The 18,009-nt window shown below is 51.8% G+C and overlaps 1 protein-coding gene across 4 annotated transcripts in view; it reads right to left on the bottom strand.

Moving 5' to 3' along the window:
• Window positions 1-13,985, bottom strand: part of RRP1B (ribosomal RNA processing 1B) — a 24,253-nt gene extending 10,268 nt beyond the window's left edge. For 3 of the 4 annotated variants that reach the window (XR_003004968.1, XM_024758215.1, XM_024758216.1), the window contains exons 1-9: window positions 11,333-13,341; window positions 9,683-9,740; window positions 8,368-8,453; window positions 8,003-8,064; window positions 7,536-7,665; window positions 6,160-6,224; window positions 5,542-5,723; window positions 3,422-3,516; window positions 2,728-2,825 (exon numbers count right to left, since the gene is read on the bottom strand). Coding sequence is in view for 3 of the 4 variants with exons in the window: in XM_024758215.1 (XP_024613983.1) it covers window positions 2,728-2,825; window positions 3,422-3,516; window positions 5,542-5,723; window positions 6,160-6,224; window positions 7,536-7,665; window positions 8,003-8,064; window positions 8,368-8,453; window positions 9,683-9,740; window positions 11,333-11,512 (956 nt within the window). In the remaining variant the exon portion in view is untranslated. Of the gene's footprint in view, window positions 1-2,727; window positions 2,826-3,421; window positions 3,517-5,541; window positions 5,724-6,159; window positions 6,225-7,535; window positions 7,666-8,002; window positions 8,065-8,367; window positions 8,454-9,682; window positions 9,741-11,332; window positions 13,342-13,666 lie in introns of those variants that run through there. The other variant, XM_024758217.1, reaches the window with a different exon arrangement.
• Between the last annotated feature and the right edge of the window lie 4,024 nt (window positions 13,986-18,009).

Here is an 18,009-nt window from a genome sequence, read left to right as displayed (position 1 = left end):
GTGAGGGGGCGTGTGCCGTGAGGGCCGTGTGCCGTGCGGTGCGTGTGCCGTGAGGGCCGTGTGCCGTGCGGTGCGTGTGCTGTGAGGGGGCGTGTGCCGTGAGGGCCGTGTGCCGTGCGGTGCGTGTGCCGTGAGGGGCCGTGTGCCGGGAGGGGCGTGTGCCGTGAGGGGCCGTGTGCCGGGAGGGGCGTGTGCCGTGAGGGGCCGTGTGCCGGGAGGGGCGTGTGCCGTGAGGGGCCGTGTGCCGGGAGGGGCGTGTGCCGTGAGGGGCCGTGTGCCGGGAGGGGCGTGTGCCGTGAGGGGCCGTGTGCCGGGAGGGGCGTGTGCCGTGAGGGGCCGTGTGCCGGGAGGGGCGTGTGCCGTGAGGGGCCGTGTGCCGGGAGGGGCGTGTGCCGTGAGGGGCCGTGTGCCGGGAGGGGCGTGTGCCGTGAGGGGCCGTGTGCCGGGAGGGGCGTGTGCCGTGAGGGGCCGTGTGCCGGGAGGGGCGTGTGCCGTGAGGGGCCGTGTGCCGGGAGGGGCGTGTGCCGTGAGGGGCCGTGTGCCGGGAGGGGCGTGTGCCGTGAGGGGCCGTGTGCCGGGAGGGGCGTGTGCCGTGAGGGGCCGTGTGCCGGGAGGGGCGTGTGCCGTGAGGGGCCGTGTGCCGGGAGGGGCGTGTGCCGTGAGGGGCCGTGTGCCGGGAGGGGCGTGTGCCGTGAGGGGCCGTGTGCCGGGAGGGGCGTGTGCCGTGAGGGGCCGTGTGCCGGGAGGGGCGTGTGCCGTGAGGGGCCGTGTGCCGGGAGGGGCGTGTGCCGTGAGGGGCCGTGTGCCGGGAGGGGCGTGTGCCGTGAGGGGCCGTGTGCCGGGAGGGGCGTGTGCCGTGAGGGGCCGTGTGCCGGGAGGGGCGTGTGCCGTGAGGGGCCGTGTGCCGGGAGGGGCGTGTGCCGTGAGGGGCCGTGTGCCGGGAGGGGCGTGTGCCGTGAGGGGCCGTGTGCCGGGAGGGGCGTGTGCCGTGAGGGGCCGTGTGCCGGGAGGGGCGTGTGCCGTGAGGGGCCGTGTGCCGGGAGGGGCGTGTGCCGTGAGGGGCCGTGTGCCGGGAGGGGCGTGTGCCGTGAGGGGCCGTGTGCCGGGAGGGGCGTGTGCCGTGAGGGGCCGTGTGCCGGGAGGGGCGTGTGCCGTGAGGGGCCGTGTGCCGGGAGGGGCGTGTGCCGTGAGGGGCCGTGTGCCGGGAGGGGCGTGTGCCGTGAGGGGCCGTGTGCCGGGAGGGGCGTGTGCCGTGAGGGGCCGTGTGCCGGGAGGGGCGTGTGCCGTGAGGGGCCGTGTGCCGGGAGGGGCGTGTGCCGTGAGGGGCCGTGTGCCGGGAGGGGCGTGTGCCGTGAGGGGCCGTGTGCCGGGAGGGGCGTGTGCCGTGAGGGGCCGTGTGCCGGGAGGGGCGTGTGCCGTGAGGGGCCGTGTGCCGGGAGGGGCGTGTGCCGTGAGGGGCCGTGTGCCGGGAGGGGCGTGTGCCGTGAGGGGCCGTGTGCCGGGAGGGGCGTGTGCCGTGAGGGGCCGTGTGCCGGGAGGGGCGTGTGCCGTGAGGGGCCGTGTGCCGGGAGGGGCGTGTGCCGTGAGGGGCCGTGTGCCGGGAGGGGCGTGTGCCGTGAGGGGCCGTGTGCCGGGAGGGGCGTGTGCCGTGAGGGGCCGTGTGCCGGGAGGGGCGTGTGCCGTGAGGGGCCGTGTGCCGGGAGGGGCGTGTGCCGTGAGGGGCCGTGTGCCGGGAGGGGCGTGTGCCGTGAGGGGCCGTGTGCCGGGAGGGGCGTGTGCCGTGAGGGGCCGTGTGCCGGGAGGGGCGTGTGCCGTGAGGGGCCGTGTGCCGGGAGGGGCGTGTGCCGTGAGGGGCCGTGTGCCGGGAGGGGCGTGTGCCGTGAGGGGCCGTGTGCCGGGAGGGGCGTGTGCCGTGAGGGGCCGTGTGCCGGGAGGGGCGTGTGCCGTGAGGGGCCGTGGGCCGTGAGGGGCGTGTGCCGTGAGGGGCGGGGGCCGTGAGGGCCGTGTGCCGTGAGGGCCGTGTGCCGTGAGGTGGCAGGTGCTGTGAGGGGCGTGTGTGGGCGGCGCGTGGGCTGCATGGCAGCGCCGGGCAGCAGACAGGCCCGAGTCCAGCTGCGTCCGGCAGCTGGGAGCCCGGGCCATCGGTCGCCTCCCCGTGCCCCAGCTAACTCATCCGTAAGTGAGGAGTGACAGAAGCCGCCCTGTGGTGCCCTCCTGAGCATGAGATGATGTACGTGCAGCGCTCAGAACAGGGCCGGCTCACAGTGTGTGATCAAGTTCAGCTGTTACCTGTCGTGAGTCACACGCCCCGGGGCTGCGCAGTGAATTACCTGAATGGCTGTAATGGTGTCACAACCACACTTCTGGCAGGCAAAGTGGGAGCTGGGGGGCGGGGCGGGGAAGTAGCTGAACCGCTATCCCAACCACACTGCAATTTCTTGATTAGTAGACTATACACGTTCTCCACAGGCTTCCTTCTACATCATCACGAACCAGCTAAGAGGCGGGTTTAGCTGCCTCTGCAGAATGAACTTGAGGGGCAGGGGAGCGGCTGCTTTTACAGAACCTTTCAGTTTCCGTGTGGGTACTGCAGGACTATGAGTAATAATACTACAGGACCGAGAAAAAAGGGAAGCATGGTGACAGCTCATCTCATGGCAAGAAACAAAGGGGCCGGACTTGAACACGAACGATGACCAGGTGAGACCTTCTTCCCCGATCACTTACTTTTTGACTAGCTTGGAGAGACGCTTCCTGTTGAAGGGAGGGGTGTTCTTCCTGCTGGTTATTTCCAGGAGTCGGTCGGCAACTGCCTTGTAGTCAAACTACGCGAGAAGAAAAGCCAAACATCAGCCCGAAGCACAGCGCTGCCTGACTTGGAGATCACATCGACCAGAGACAGGAAAGCCAGAGCTCGGGGCTCCGGAAGCATCCCCGACAGGACGGGGCACACGGCACGCCTCAGGCCTGCCAGCCAGAAGCTAGGCGCTGCCCTTGAAAACCTCCTTCTATCTGTTCTCAGCAGAAGCTGGTCTGTATTTGTTCTATTTCTTCTTTCTGAAAATGCAGCTGGGTACGCTATGCTGTTCTGTAAATTGAATCTAGACGTTCCATTTGGACTTGGTATCGTAGTAAGCCTCCTTTACTTGAAAAGTACCACTGGGCTCCCTTTGTTGGATGGAACAGAGCAGATCTTAGTAATTCAGGCCAAAACGAAGACTGACATCTTTCAAACTGCCGTCATACTTAAATCTCTTTGTCTCCAATAAGCTCATTACAAGAAAGGCACCAGTGACTGAGGGATTAAAAAAAACCTTACGCATTAGGCATGTGGTTTAATCAGCTCTGACCCTAATTCCCCAGCAGCCAGGCGGCTCCACAGCAAACCCATATTCTACAAAAAGCAACACCTGCTACCAACCTGGAGAAGCAGCCCGGCGTCCTCCACGCCTCCGCCGCCGCCCCGTCTGCCTTCCTCAGCGACTCCCTCTTTCCTGCAGTGATATCTGCCCAGTGCTATCAAGGAACACATCCACAGACACAACTCAGACACATGGCCATGGCTACCCCCAAAGGAGCCACCCACCATCCAATTAGGTGCCTCTTAGTTAAAAAGCACATTTCTTTTTCTTTTCTTTAAAAAAAATTTTTTAAATTTATTTATTTGGCTGCGCCAGATCTTAGCTGAGGCACTTGGGATCTAGCTCCCCGACCAGGGATGGAACCTGGGGCCCCTGCATTGGGAGCTCGGAGCCTTATCCACTGGACCACCAGGGAAGTCCCAAAAAGAACATTTCTTTACAGACAAAACCCTGCAAGTACATTTATAAAATCTCCTAAAGATGTTTTGGATTTTTAGTCCTGGGACATTAAAAAAAACAAAACAAAAAACACCTGGGAGAATTCACACATTTTTGCCTTTTAATTACCTCGTAGACAAAACCTCACTGTGGAGTGCAGTGGAGGTGGACAGGAAACCTGTGGGCCGGGGCTCAGGCCAGTGGGAGCAGGGCAGACAGGGTCTGTCCCCGGTCTCAGGAAAGCTGAGGCCGTGGTGAACTCTCTACAGTAGCACACTGACTCTCAGGGGGCAGCCTCAGGAAACACAACAGGCTGATGTTGACGTGACTCTGGCATTTAAGAAATAATCCAAAGAGCATTACAGCTCATGGAGAAGCAGGTAGAAATTACTATTGGAATCACACAAGCTCTCAGAGGTGTCCCGTCTCTGGAATCCTACCAGCTCCTGAGCGGTGTGGCCTCAGGGCAGAGCCCGGAGAAGACTTGGCGGGCCCCACGAGCATCTGATGAAGAACCTGGGGGGAAATCTTGGGAAGCGCTCAGGGAAGAGGGGGAACGGCTCTAGTTCAGACACAGACGTGGCGGAAGGAGAGGGCCAGGGCCAAGTCAAATCGTGCTCAAGGCCATTCAGTGAGTTGTCACTCGTGCTGAGCTTACAATCAGAATATCTTATCTTTTCTTTTTCAAAGATTTGTCTTTTCCTGACTAAACAATATATGATCATTGAAGAAAAGTTAGAAAAAACAGACAAAAGTACAAAGAAAATAGAAATCACCCACAATTTTGCCACGCAGGGCTAGCTCTTACCGCCTTGGTGTATATCCTTCCAGAGGCATACGTACGTGTTTATATGCGTATGTCTAAATACACAAATCAGGCACCTTCTACACAGAGTTTTTTGGTCCTGCTATAAAAAATTTTTTAAAATTATATTTTCTCTATTAGGTTTTGAAAACTTTCTTTTCCAGTGGCTCTAGAACATTCCAAAAGCATGGGTACAACCTGAACTAGCCCTTTACCTGACACCGTGGCACCAAGATGCTGAAAACCAGCGTGAGTTCTGATGAGGCCGCATTTTAAATGCCCCACGCAATTCCCACGGACACAAACAGCGCTGAGAACAGGGTCCATCCACAGTGGTTATTTATACACCCGAAGAAAAAGAACCCTGGAGGAACTCGGAGACAGAAAGGAGAACTGCAGAAACAACCATGCGTTCCCAATGCAACAGTAAATCAGGTCTCCCGTCAGGGACCCTCTTACAGACACAAGACCACATTAAGATTTTTAAACACATCAAAAAAGCCGAAGGAACTCCCTGGCAGTCAAGTGGTTAAGACTGGTTAAGACTCAGTGGTTTCACTGCCGAGGGCCTGGGTTCAATCCTGTTCGGGGAACGAAGATCCCACAAGCCTTGCTACGCAGCCAAAAAAACCAAAAAAAAGCTGAAACAACAAAAACACACAAAGCCCAAAGCAACGGCAACGAAAATGACAAAACCCTCAAAGACAGCCCTGCGACCCTGGGAACTGCAGAACTGTGCCTGAGCCCCAGTGTAACCAGGGGCCCTGGACCCGAGTGTGTAAACACAGCCCCACTTCCTTTCTCAGGTCGGGGCCAAGGCAGAGGCACCTCTGATGAATTCCGGGGTGTAGTCAGTGAGCTGGCAACAAACGTATTAGAAAGTGTTCCTCTGAGTGAACCTTACCTAAGAAAGACTCTTCAAGTAAATTCTGTTACCTGTTTTCTTTCTACTGATTGCTTTTCTCCACGTCATCTCATTTCCAGACGTCTCTTCCTCAGAGAGGTCACTGTCACCCACTTTGGTTTTCTGTTCCTCGACCGTCTCTTCAGGTGCAAAAGGAGACTGATCTACAATGACTTCAAAAACACCCCTAGCTATAGTCTGTACCAGAGTCTGGCTGAGGGCAGAAGCACAGCAGAGAGAGTGTGGTTAACAGTCGGCCTGGACTTGGTTCCCTAAAGGAGCACAGAGGGCCGGGAAGTGGAGGAAGTCACCACACACCCCGTCCAGCCCCCCGGGGACCCGCTGGGCCCAGCGGCCGGCACCCGCGTTTCTAACCACACCCCCGTGCCAACCAGCTGCAGCCGCCAGGGGCCAGCTCGGCGCCATGTGCCAGGCGGAGGGACCGGGGGTGGGAGGAAGCCCGGGCGATGGGAGGGCGAGGTTCCTGGAGCCGCTGGGGGGCCCAGCCACGACTCAGAGCTTCCTTCCAACGCCGCGCAGCTGTTCTTAGCTTTGGAGGGCCTGTGCGCCATGCTTCACCTACAATTTTACCACCACCTCCCATAATGAAGCACCAACCGAAGCAGTAAAATCACACGTGGACCACTTACTCCTTAGTCTTGGCGGCCACCTTGCAGAATGGGTCAATAAACTTGAGGTTCTGATCGGCCAGCAGCTGTAATTTAGAAAGAGGAAAAACAATGAGGGGGGAAAAAAGAGCCTTTCTCCTTTCTGACGTGTCCTCGAGAAAGGAACCATTCACGTTTCTCACACAGACTGCATCAGGCCAACACGTATCTCACAACACCCGAAACACACTCCGCTGAAGGTCACGGCTGCCATCCAGCCAGCTGGGCATCTCGGCGCAGTGAGCAGAGAACACTGCCCCTCCCAGCATTCCCAACACGTACTCCTTCCTCCACAGAGAAGTCCTACTCAGACACTCCCAGGCACCAAGGTGAAGGAATTAAAAATCAAATGTTCACCACAGAACCCTCGTGGAAGAAGAGTAAACCCCTGCTCCTAATCCCACTTCAGGTCGTCACCGGCGTGCTAAAAATTGTGTATTTCCCTTCTAGCCCTTTGTCTGTTCACAGATGAATATATACTTAAAAAGCCACCCCATTTGCCCAGCTTTGTCTGTGGCCTTTTCTCCCTACTGCTTCTTATTTTTATTTTTTGGCTGCACCTCGTGGCTTGCGGGACCTTAGCTCCCCGACCAGGGATGGAACCCGTGCCCCCTGCAGTTGGAGATGCCAAGTCCTAACCACTGGACCACCAGGGAAGTCTCCCTACTGACTTTTTAAAAATAATTAATTAACTAATTTATTTTTGGCCGCGTTGGGTCTTCGTTGCTGCCCGCGGGCTTTCTCTAGTTGCGGTGAGCGGGGGCTGCTCTTCGTTGCGGGGCGCAGGCTTCTCACTGCGGTGGCTTCTCTTGTGGAGCACAGGCTCTAGGGGTGCGGGCTTCAGTACTTGTGGCTCGCGGGCTCTAGAGCACAGGCTCAGCAGTCGTGGCGCACGAGCTTAGTTGTTCCACGGCACGTGGGATCTTCCCGGAGCAGGGCTCGAACCCGTGTCCCCTGCATTGGCAGGCGGATCCTTAACCACTGCGCCACCAGGGAAGTCCCCCCTCAATGCTTTTTAAAAACTCGACATCACAAGCATTTCCTCATGTTACAGAAACCTTCGCTGGACTGCATAAGCTGTTCTCGGTTCTGTTGTATAGACTGCCGTGTACACCCTTACTGCATAAATCTTTATCCACATGACCCATCACCTTATGGCACATTCCTAGATGCGCGAAGAACTACGTCAGAAGAAAGGCTGACCCATCCACGCTGCTACTGTGGCTGGTGACCCTGAGCGCCAGCCAACAGCATTCCCACCCCCAGCTCACAGAACATTCGGGCAGGGCCAAGGCCCTGCCTGTCCGGGGCAGCTGTGGCCACGTTACACTGCCGCAGGGCGTCTGCCCACTTCTTACCTCTTTCCCTCCCACCTTGGACAGTTCATCCAGATAGATATCAATGAAGTGGAATTTCACTCCGTTCGGAGACTGACTCTCAGGATGTAGGATCTCCTTCATCAAGACGTCCAGGAAAAGCTTGATTCGGCTACAGGAAACAACACACACGGTTCTGTCAACCCCAGCTGCCAACATCCTCTCTTCCCCCAGAGAAATTGGCAACGCTCTCGTGCCCCCTGCTTAACAAGCAACGCGAGGTGGAAAAAGTTTGACAACCACCGAAACAAGTGTAAGATGCTAACTGCCACGTGTGCTCAGATCTGCTGGATTTGAAGCTCTTCACGCGTGAGGATGTTTTGCTCTTGGTACGCAGGGTGGAAGGCGTGGATCAGGCGATGCAAACTTGTTAATTGAAAGACCTGAAACCACACTATTGCCTTCAAAGTTTGAAGGCCCCCAAACGCTAACCCGTATAGTTTACCAACCTTTCTTCCCAGCCGTTTCGCTTCAGAACTTCAAAGGACTGCCTCAGGACCAGACGGATCAGCTACAGAGACAGACAACTTTCGTTACAAAGAAAGGGGAAGTGAGAAATACTCATCCGCTGAGCGGGATGACCGGGTAGAGCCTGCATCCCCAGAGTGAAAAAGTTTCCGCAATAATCATATTTAGCTTCTAGAACAAAAACTGTTAACTAAGGATGCCCAAACAAAACAGACGGCTCTGAGCGCATCTCCCAATGCGCTCCGCTGGTCGCCTTACCGTGCGCTGCACCAACCAACCCTGGCACGGTCCGCCAGCTGCCGCCCGCCCCCAGCCCCGAGTAAAGGGGCTGTGGCCCCGCCCTCACCATGTGGTACTTGTCCAGACGCAGCCCGTCGATGTCCGGCCACTCCCGGTTCACGGTTTGCCAGAAGGTCTGGATGAACAGGTGCTCTGCAGTGAACAAGAGGCTCTGAACGCTTGGTTTACAGGGTACCATGTTACCACACAGCAAGAAGTAACGAAGGGAGACAGACTAGGATTGTTTATTCACTCTTCTCAAGAATTCTTGGGCAGCTAGAAAATCTGGTCAGTAACTAAGTATGCTCAATAACTTCTTTTACATTTACATAAAAGCTTATTTTAGTAACGGGAAGGCTGGCGATATCTTAATGTTCAACTCAAATGCTGTCTGGAGAGTGTTTCATTATCCACTGCCAAGCCACGTTTCTGTTAAAAATCAAAAGCTTTCCTGAGCCACAGCTACTGGCCCTTTTTCAAAGCCCATCTCTACCTGTCAATCCAAAGCCATGAATTCTGGTGAACACTTGGACGATCCATGTAGAAACTCGGCCTTTTGTTTTTTCATGTTCAGTGTCAGCTGCGTGAGGTCTAACAAAACATTCTATTTTTCTCTTCCGAACCATGAAATTGGCACTTTTTCACCCCAAAATAAGTTGTTTTTTTTTGCTTTACTTCTTTTTGCACAATTCTCTCTTGATACATGAAAAGCTACAGTATACTCCATGTGTAGAGTTTTGGTCCTTACGAGGTCAGCTGAGACCCTGCCAAAATCCAGAGAACCACTGAGGGTTAATAAGGCCAGTGGATGGCTGTGTTCTGAGGAGGGCTGAGCAAAAGAAGCGAATTCTGCTTTCTCTTCCTCTGTAACTTATCAAAGCCTGAATGTCTCAGAAGTAATTAATTCCTCCCTTTGTTTATTCTTTTTGGTCAAGAGGGGTTACTTTACAGCTTGTTACCAGTGATGACCTTAAATGGCTCTAGTCTGAAGGAGGAAAAGCCATCCTCTACATCCCGAGGTTACTGCAAACACCAGCATATTCACACACAGCCTCTAAGAGTGCTAAAGGAACTCAGGATTTGGAAACTCTGGAGGACTGCTATTTCTTAAAATATTTTTTTGAAATTTCTGAGATGCCAAATGTGGTGTCCCACAGGACACCTCCTTCGTCACCCTCTCAGTGTGTTTAACAGTTTCCCCATGGGATGGTTTCTCGCCTGACATTTACACACTAGCAGCCCAGGTTCACGTGAAGCTAGCCCATTGGAAAACGGAAACTTTGAAGGAAGGAGAAGAAACAATATTGACTAGATTTCTTAGGCAAGTTACCAAATCTGATGAACAAGGAAGTTTTGAAAGTCATGAAAATATCAGGACTTACGAGCCTCTGAGTTGTTAACAACATGGATGAGTTGGGATATAGTGTTCGCTAGCTCCTCCTGCAAAGGTGGGGTTGGGGAAAAACATCGGGGTTATTACGTGGTACCACTGAGATGACAGCATCACGGCCTGAGGGGAGGGGCGTCTCTAGCTCTTGTTCTCAATGTCACTTCCACTAAGAAGAGTGTATCTGGATATCTGGATTTCATCAAATGTGAAATTCCCAATTTCGACAGACCACTGTGCCAACTCAACATGCCTTTGAGAACTGTCTAAGCCGCACGCTTACATAAGTCATCTCCAGCTATGCGCTCAAATGACCTACAGAAGAAACACACTAGCTGTCAACAAGTCCTGGCTGTCAAAATACAACTTGAATTGAGATTCCATCCAAACCCCCAAGTAATGGAAACACAGGTGCCAACGAGGGGGAGTGGCCGGCAGGCAGACACCGGGACTGTCATTCCATGAGGCTCTGTGTGGAACCAGGAAGTCCTCTCGTTGGCTTGCTCAGAGACAGGCTGCAAAGGCAGGGTGGTGGGAAAGGTTAAGGGCATCCAATGCCACGGGAAGAGCCCGTCCTGCTGAGCCACACAAGCTCGCTGGGGAGAATGTGGTGTCTCGGTCTATGAAGAAACCTGCCTTGAGGAGTGTCAACAAAATAACTGTTTATGAGTTACAGAAGGAAAGAACAATCCCTGTCGATGCTACCTGGACTCAAGTCGTTCTTACGCATTTTAAATGAACTCCCAGACTTGCAAGCGATATTCCCTTTTATCTGTTTTCATCTGTTTTCTTCCTCCACTAAAGCTGTTGGTTACTGTTACTTTGAATGTAACTTAAAAATATTTTGCTCTGCTATCCTACTCAAAACATGTTCAGTGGAATAAAGGCAATAAATCAAAGTGAGTCATCACACAGCTTAGGGGAAGTGGCAAAGCTGCATGGTAAAACCCAGCCGAGTAAAACCTACCCACGACGTGTCAGGGGGCTGCAAACAGCGTTTCCTAAGGCTGACCCTCTACTGCTACAAAGGCAGGCCTGCGTTTACACGTCAGAACAGAGCTCTTAAAGAGCCTAAACCATTTTCTTGGATAGTTTTGGTGGCGGGGCTTGGTGTGCTCAGCAGACAGGGGTCCAGGTGGGCACGCACACCAGTGACAAGTCTCCACTGCCTCTGCGGGTGAGGCCATCAGATCTGGGGCCGCTGCTCACTCTACAAAGACCCTGCCCCCAGCACGGGGGCCGCCCAGTCCCGGGCACCCACTTAGCTGTGGCAGAGGTGGGCCTGGAGCCGGGGTAGCTCACACGATCTTAGACTAGTGCCATGCTGTTTTTGACCACAAATAATAAAAGATATAACAGAAACTTTAAAATAAGTAATGTAAATAAAACCTACCGTGGAACCTACGAAACTGTGACAGAGAAATAATAAATCTAATTTATGTGTCTTCTTTGCTCTTTGAAGAGTTAATTAACCTCACTGCTTGCATCCCTTTCTATATGGACAAGAGGTCAGAAAGTGATCCCTTGAAGCAATGGTTTTCAGTTTGTTTCCGTACATTAGGGATGGATACAGCATAAAATGGGCAGGTCTCTTATCCACCTGTGCCAAAAATCCAGTCATATGACAAAGGGAACTGTAGGTTACCTGTAGAAGGGGTTCATCCTGCACCCACATGCAATAGAAGAGCCCTTTCCATATTTTTAGAAGTTCTTCTTGGCTGAAACCTCCTAGAGGGTAAAACAGCATAAAAATCTTATTTAAGAGTCCAAACATTTCCTTTCTAAGTTTAGAACTGCCACGTAAGCCGTGAAAATAATACTGCATACGTTTTCATTCTTTCACTTGCAAATGTCTTTTTAAATCTGAAGCATACATTTTCTTGCTGTTACAAAACAAACACACATAAATTAGGCAGTTTTATCAGCTATGGGGCAGGGCGGTAGTGGTGGCGTGTTCTTATTATCTGAGGAAAGAAGCAAATGTCATCACAACAAAACATTAACTAATTAAGTGGTCATTTACGAGTTCCCCCAAGTGGCCCTCTGCCTAAAACTAGCACCTCACCCTGCACACCAACATTTTCACTGGTCTTGCAAAGCAAAATGGCAAATCCTACAAAAGATGAGGGATTTGCTGAAGTCCCGTACAACCAGCCCAAGGACACTGGCAAAGCTTTGGGATATTTTTGCAAAGATGACCCTTTTAAGGATCGTACGTTCGGCTGTACCTTGATCTCCCTCTCTCCTGGTTACAGTTTTCATTTACTGGGCAAGCACAGTCTTAAGTGGCATCACCCTGGTCAGCCTTGTTCTCACTCATTATTCAAGACCCCCACCTCTGCCTGAACCGCCTATGACGAAGCCACACGTTGCACACAGACTTCTGTCTCCTGCGTGGACCCCAGGTGTCTGGGAACAATTGCTGAGTAACCTAACAACCCACAAAATCAGGTAAGTGTACACCCTTGCAGTTTCCAAGCCTATGGAGAACAAACAGAATCCTCAAGCCTTGATGCCTGTTACAAATGGTCATTATTAATATTTCACTAGAAGGCACTAGGAAGAATCTTTTGGAGCAGCAAAGGATAAACTAGGTGGATGTAAACAACTATGTATTTGGAATCAATGTGATTTCAATACTCCAAAGCGTAATGAAGTTAAAAGTGACAAAGAGATCCCTTTCGATAGAATGAGGTTTATTTATTTTATTCAGAGTATGTTTTAGAGCTTTGTAGGTATTGCTTTCCAAGTTACTAAAGACCTTTCTCATACCAACAATTTCATTATAGTGCATTTTGATTCTCTGTGATGGGCTCTCACTTCACCAGAAACTACGGTAACGTTGGTTTATTAAAGTGCCTTTCCTTTAGGGGTCGGGCAAATGATGTGCCAACTGGTTTCCTCCCCATCTTGTAATAAATAAGCCACAGCTGACTGCACGGCTACAGTGTAAGTGATAATAAGTTCCACCAGCGCAGAGCCAACTGCAGTCACGACCGGAGTAACTTTGTCATAGTCACCTGTGTTTACAACCAATCGTGTTAAGACTGATGAATTAGTGGATCCGGGCAAGGGTCATCAATGGCTGCTAAAACATTAGGTGAAAAAATATGGAGGAGCGCTACAATGGATGAATCAGACCAACAACACCCAGGCCCATCAGGCGTCCCACGTGATGCAGTACGAAGAACACGGCATCACTTGTTCCGTATTCCCCCGAAAACGAAAAGGCTCAGCTACACCACTTCAAATCTTAACCATTAATACCAGTTTGCAGGAAATACAGGGGCCAGAGGAACATGTCAAATGAGACCATGGGATGCAGCCAGCAAAACCCCAGGTGTCGGAAACTCTATAGGACAAATGACCCGGTTCCCCCAATGAATAAACTGCAAGGGAGAAAAAGGTGGATAAGCCTGCTGGAATTTAAGATCAAACGCAATGGGTGGGTCTTGTCTGGATTCTGATTTGCCATAAAGAATCTATGGAATGATGGGAAAAACTCAACAGATAAGGTGTGATAATGGTGCTGTGGTTAGGTTAGAAGGGTCCCTATCTTAGAGATACACACTGAGGTGTCAGGAGATGAAACCAGATGCTGGGGATTTGCTTCCCAAGAATCTCGTGGGAAGGAGGAAGTGGGCCGATTAGACAACCCGGCCAGGTAATTAATAAATACTGAAGCAAAGTACTGATATTTGAAATTATGTACTTGAAATATTCCTTAATTAAAAGAAGAGAAAAAGCACTGCATGAGATTATCAAAACGCTATCACGGGCTGTTTTCTTTCTTCTTTTTACTGTTTAGAAAACCCACCATAATGAAACTGGAAAAGCAGGGCCACTGATGAAACAGGACTTAAATGACACTAGTTCCTGCGTGAGGCTTGGGACTGGGCATCCTTGTTTTTGCCAAGCAGCTACACGGTCTCCCCCTCCAGGGCTGCCCCCCTTCAAGGCAGGGCTGGGCAGGGCTCACCTACGTGGCGGCAAGCAGCCAGCTGGGCTTATGCCAAAGCAGCAGGAATCCCCTTGCCCACGGGGCTGGCGCGAGAATGGGCTGGTCATCCCACTGCTGGTCTTGTTCAGGCCTTAGGAAAGACTCTTGATCTCTCCCGGGAGACTTGAAGAGAAGACACGGTTTGGACCCTGCCACACGGCTGGGAGCCTGTCTGAGAATGGAAGCATCAGGGGGCAGCAGAGTTGTCTGCAGAGAAGCTGGGCTCTGGTGCCATCAGTGGAGCTCCTGCATAAAGCTGTGCTTTGGTTTTTTTCCCCTGAAAACTAGTGTGGCTTGGATATTCTGTCAAGCTCCAACTGAAAAAGAGTCCTAACCAATAAGAACATTTATGGCAAAAAAGTCATATACTATACCAGAGTACACAGCTGAAAGTGGCTTATTCACTGCTTCCCACACCCAGTCCCCCCCCGCCCCCCGCCGGCATCATCGCTCTCTGCCTGGTGGCATCTTTCCCGTGTGTGTTTACACAACACTCATGTGCGATACAGAAACGCACAGGTGTGTGTGCTCAAGCTCAGAAGCCTTCTCACTTAAAAAGAGCACAGTGTGTACTCATCTCCAGATGGCTTCTCTAAGGGCAGCGGCAGGTCAAACCACCTCTAAGTGATCATGTGAGGCGCTCAAGCATCTCTGGATAACCCACACCTGTACCAGGCAAAGGTGTGCTAGGATGCACTACAGAGGCCTTTGTGAGGGAAAACGGCAGATTTCGACAAAGTAACAGGTGAGAGCAGATCCTGGACAGCGGGCGGAAAAGGGGCTTGGACGTGAAAGCGTATTCTGACTTGCGTCCTACGTGGAGTAACGAAGTACAGCGGGAACAAAGCACTGGGCAGGCCCTGGTCCGCTCCTTCCCGGCTGTCCCTCCCAGAAAGGCCTTGAGCCTCCTGTTCGTCACCTGTGACACGTCAGGTTCATGCTTAGGGTCAAAACTAAGTGTACAAACGAGAAGCACGTTGTAAGAGCAAAGCACTACGCGGTGGGTGGGTATCACTGTGATCGTCCCATGTTCTCTACCCATAGCCTAGTAGAGCGCGTCTCCCTTAAAAAACACCTGTTTCCAACATTTTATATATATATATATATATATATATATATATATATATATCCCTCATTTTCACCCAGGAATTTAACTGGTAAAGACAAGGTACCAATCTTTGAAGCATGTAAAGCAAAACACAGAAATGCTCATCATCTAATTTCCTTCAAGACCCTGAAGATGAAGTACGACAATATCTGAAGCAGTTTGTCCCACAATTGCTTTTGGATTTGTCTTTTCTTCTTGGGGGTTGAGTTTCTTAAACTTAATACAACTAAGTTTCTAACAATAATATAGGTTTACTTGCTTCAGAATGAATGAGGTGAACATGAAAGTGAGACGTGGATACAGCAAGTCCAACAGCTCCTCTCATCACGAATCAGCCCAGGAGGCAGCTTAGACGGTAACACGTGACCCCACACCTGTGTGGAAACAGCCATAGCTCCCCGTTTCTCTAACTACTGAGTTGAGAGACCCCAACCCTGACAGTATGAAGAAACTCTTGTTTCCCCCATTACTGCCATTGGCTCTAAGACACCATCAACTATAAGATGTACTGTTATCTTATGTGCTGCCAAGAGAAAGCAGGAACGCAAATGAAACTGTCACAAGGTTGATTTTAAAATTTATCCCAATTTTGGATGTTAAATGCTTAAAGCTGCAGAATGGATAAAAGAGGCAGAGATGCTTGTCTGTTCTGTTCATTGCTGCACTCCCAGTGCCAAGAGTAGTGCACGAAATAGTAATAGCACAGAGGAGGCGCTCCACATGTTTGCTGAATATATGAACGAATAAACAGGGACGAAATGAGCCCTTGTGAATAAAACCATGGTTATTCTACAACTGAGAGTGATCAACAGGAACACTTAAAGTAGCAGAGCAACACTGAGTTGCTTTAAGTTCTACAAAGATTTTCAATGTGTTTTTGAAATCACGAAGCTCTCTATGTTGCTAACAGACAGCAAGAGTAAAATTTCAGACTGCCTTTACTATGCCGAAGACGACACAGAAAACTTGGGTCTGTCAGTGAGATTCACTGTCAGGCCAAGTTATTTCCAAACTTGTGTTTCTATTCTGACGAGCACAGCTGTGGCAGATAGTTTTATTTTGTCCCATCATCACTGTCTAGACATTCTCTTTGCAGTTACTTTTTGGAAGGCCCGCTACATTCCCTGCAGTGTGGGCGTGGTGGTGAAAAGGAGTACAGGACAAGTAACTCAGGTGGGATGGCGCTAACGAGACCGGACCCCGGGCACTGGTACATACCCCCCGCCTCCTCCCCCAGCATCACCTTGGCATTTCGGACCCTGAGCCTGTTCACCAAAGGGGCTTGAGCACCAGGCTCTGTCTGGCTGCCTCAGCCCGAATGTACTGCATCTGGCCCCTCTTCTGTTCCTGTACACAGGAAGGCCCTCGTATGTCTGGATGTGCGCCCACTTCCGGCTAGGAAAACAGACGGAAGCTTACAGTGTTTTGGGGGGAGAGTGGCACATCTACTGATAATGCGAAACAGTGTAGCTAAGTGCCACAACAGAGACATACTGGATATCTGCAAATCCTAGAGGAGCAGGGCGAGGGCATAGGTAAGGAATTTGGGGGCAAGCGATGCTGAACTGAACGCTGGGAGTGGATCAAGGCTGGCAACCTTTTCTGAGTGAACAGGAGAAGCGAAGGTAGGGGTGATAAATGGTGTACTGTACACCAGGAATCAGTGTGGAGCAGTCACATAGGGGCTGAGGTGGGGAGAAAGAGAGGACAGATCACGGTCCACAGACCTGGAATTCCAGGAAGGTGGTGATGTGATCCAGCTGTTTTAGGAAGACGAGCCCAGGCTGGTTTGTGGAGCATGGGTTCGAGGGGGGCACAAATGGAGTTGTTAGATCAGCCAGGAAGTAAGCAAGTGCATACGTCTAGATGAGACGGAGGGGCCATCTCAGGGCAGAGTAATTCAGGAGAGGAGACAGGGAAGACCAAAGGACAGTGGATGCAGGGTGCAGGGAGAGGATGAGGAAGAGTAGTCCAGGCCATGCACGTGTCCAGCTGGAGTCTGAGTGGAGGATGGAAACTGGCAACCAAAAGAAAAGAGCACGAGAGACTTCCCCGGCAGTCCAGTGGTTAAGACTCCGCCTTCCAATGCAGGGGGTGTGGGTTTGATCCCTGGTCAGGGAACTAAGATTCCGCATGCTGTGCAGTGCGGCCAAAAATTAAAAAGACCACGGGCAGCAGAGAAGCACCAGAAGAGAAGGTTTTGGAGGGAAGAAAATGAGTCACTTTTGGGCATTCTGAGTTTGGGGACATGCAGGTGGAGACGTCAGGTGAGTAGGGCATATCTGAGCTGAAAACAGCAAAGGTCTGGGATAGAAGGTTAAGGTTAGGAACCTCTAGCATACATGGGATAAGAATAACTTAAATCTTTCGGGGAGACCCCTAACAGAATCGAAGTCAGAAAGCTTGGCTTCATTCCTCTTTCTAGCAGACTTCCCATGAAACTGTATTTTCTTTTTCCTGGGTAGTCTTTCGTGATTTCTTGTCAAAATAAAACAAAGGATGTCAGTGCAGGGATAAATGATATAAATTCTTTCAAACAGACTCAAAGTATTAATACTAGCAATAAACAAGTCAGACTTTATCTTAGTGCAACAAAAACGTCCACTGCGTACAGCAGTTCATTCCTTCAAGGGTTTACAGATGAGGTAACAAAATCCGTCAATGGCTCCCCACTGAAGTTAAAATCCAAACCACAAAAGCCCCGTGTGACCTGGCCACTGCCTGCTCTTCCAACTTCATCTGTTAACACCCTCACCCTCTGTTACCTTCCAGCTCTTCCCTCTCGCCTCCTCTCAGACCTGTTGAACGCCACCCCGAGAGCCCTGTGGAACAGCCTGTATAGAGGAGCTCTCTCTTTCCTTGGTTTTCGTTTTCTTTACCTCACTTATACGAGCTCTGTTTCAGTTATCTATTCCTCCCTGGATTTCCCGGGACAATTTCCTCGAGGGTAGGGTTTCTATCTTCTCTCCTGTAACCCCAGCACCTAAAGGTATTGGTCAAGTGAGGACGTAACTCAATGAAGAGCGCACCAGAAGCAAGCAGGAGAGTCCACTGATCCAACATGGGATCGGTCAGAACGGGTCTAATTCTCAGCTTCCCCACTCGCTGTGACTTTCGGCAGACCACCTAACCCTGTCGGCCGCAGTCCCTCAACCGTAGAACCGGACGAGACCCGGCAGGAAGCGGACACAGAAGCACATGCAGGAGTGCGAAT

This window comes from Neophocaena asiaeorientalis, unplaced genomic scaffold (genome assembly GCF_003031525.2).
Source record: "Neophocaena asiaeorientalis asiaeorientalis breed wild unplaced genomic scaffold, Neophocaena_asiaeorientalis_V1.1 scaffold45, whole genome shotgun sequence".
NCBI lineage: Eukaryota > Metazoa > Chordata > Mammalia > Artiodactyla > Phocoenidae > Neophocaena > Neophocaena asiaeorientalis.
The sequence above is the reverse complement of the archived record's forward strand: the minus strand, read 5'-3'. Positions and strand labels throughout refer to the sequence as shown.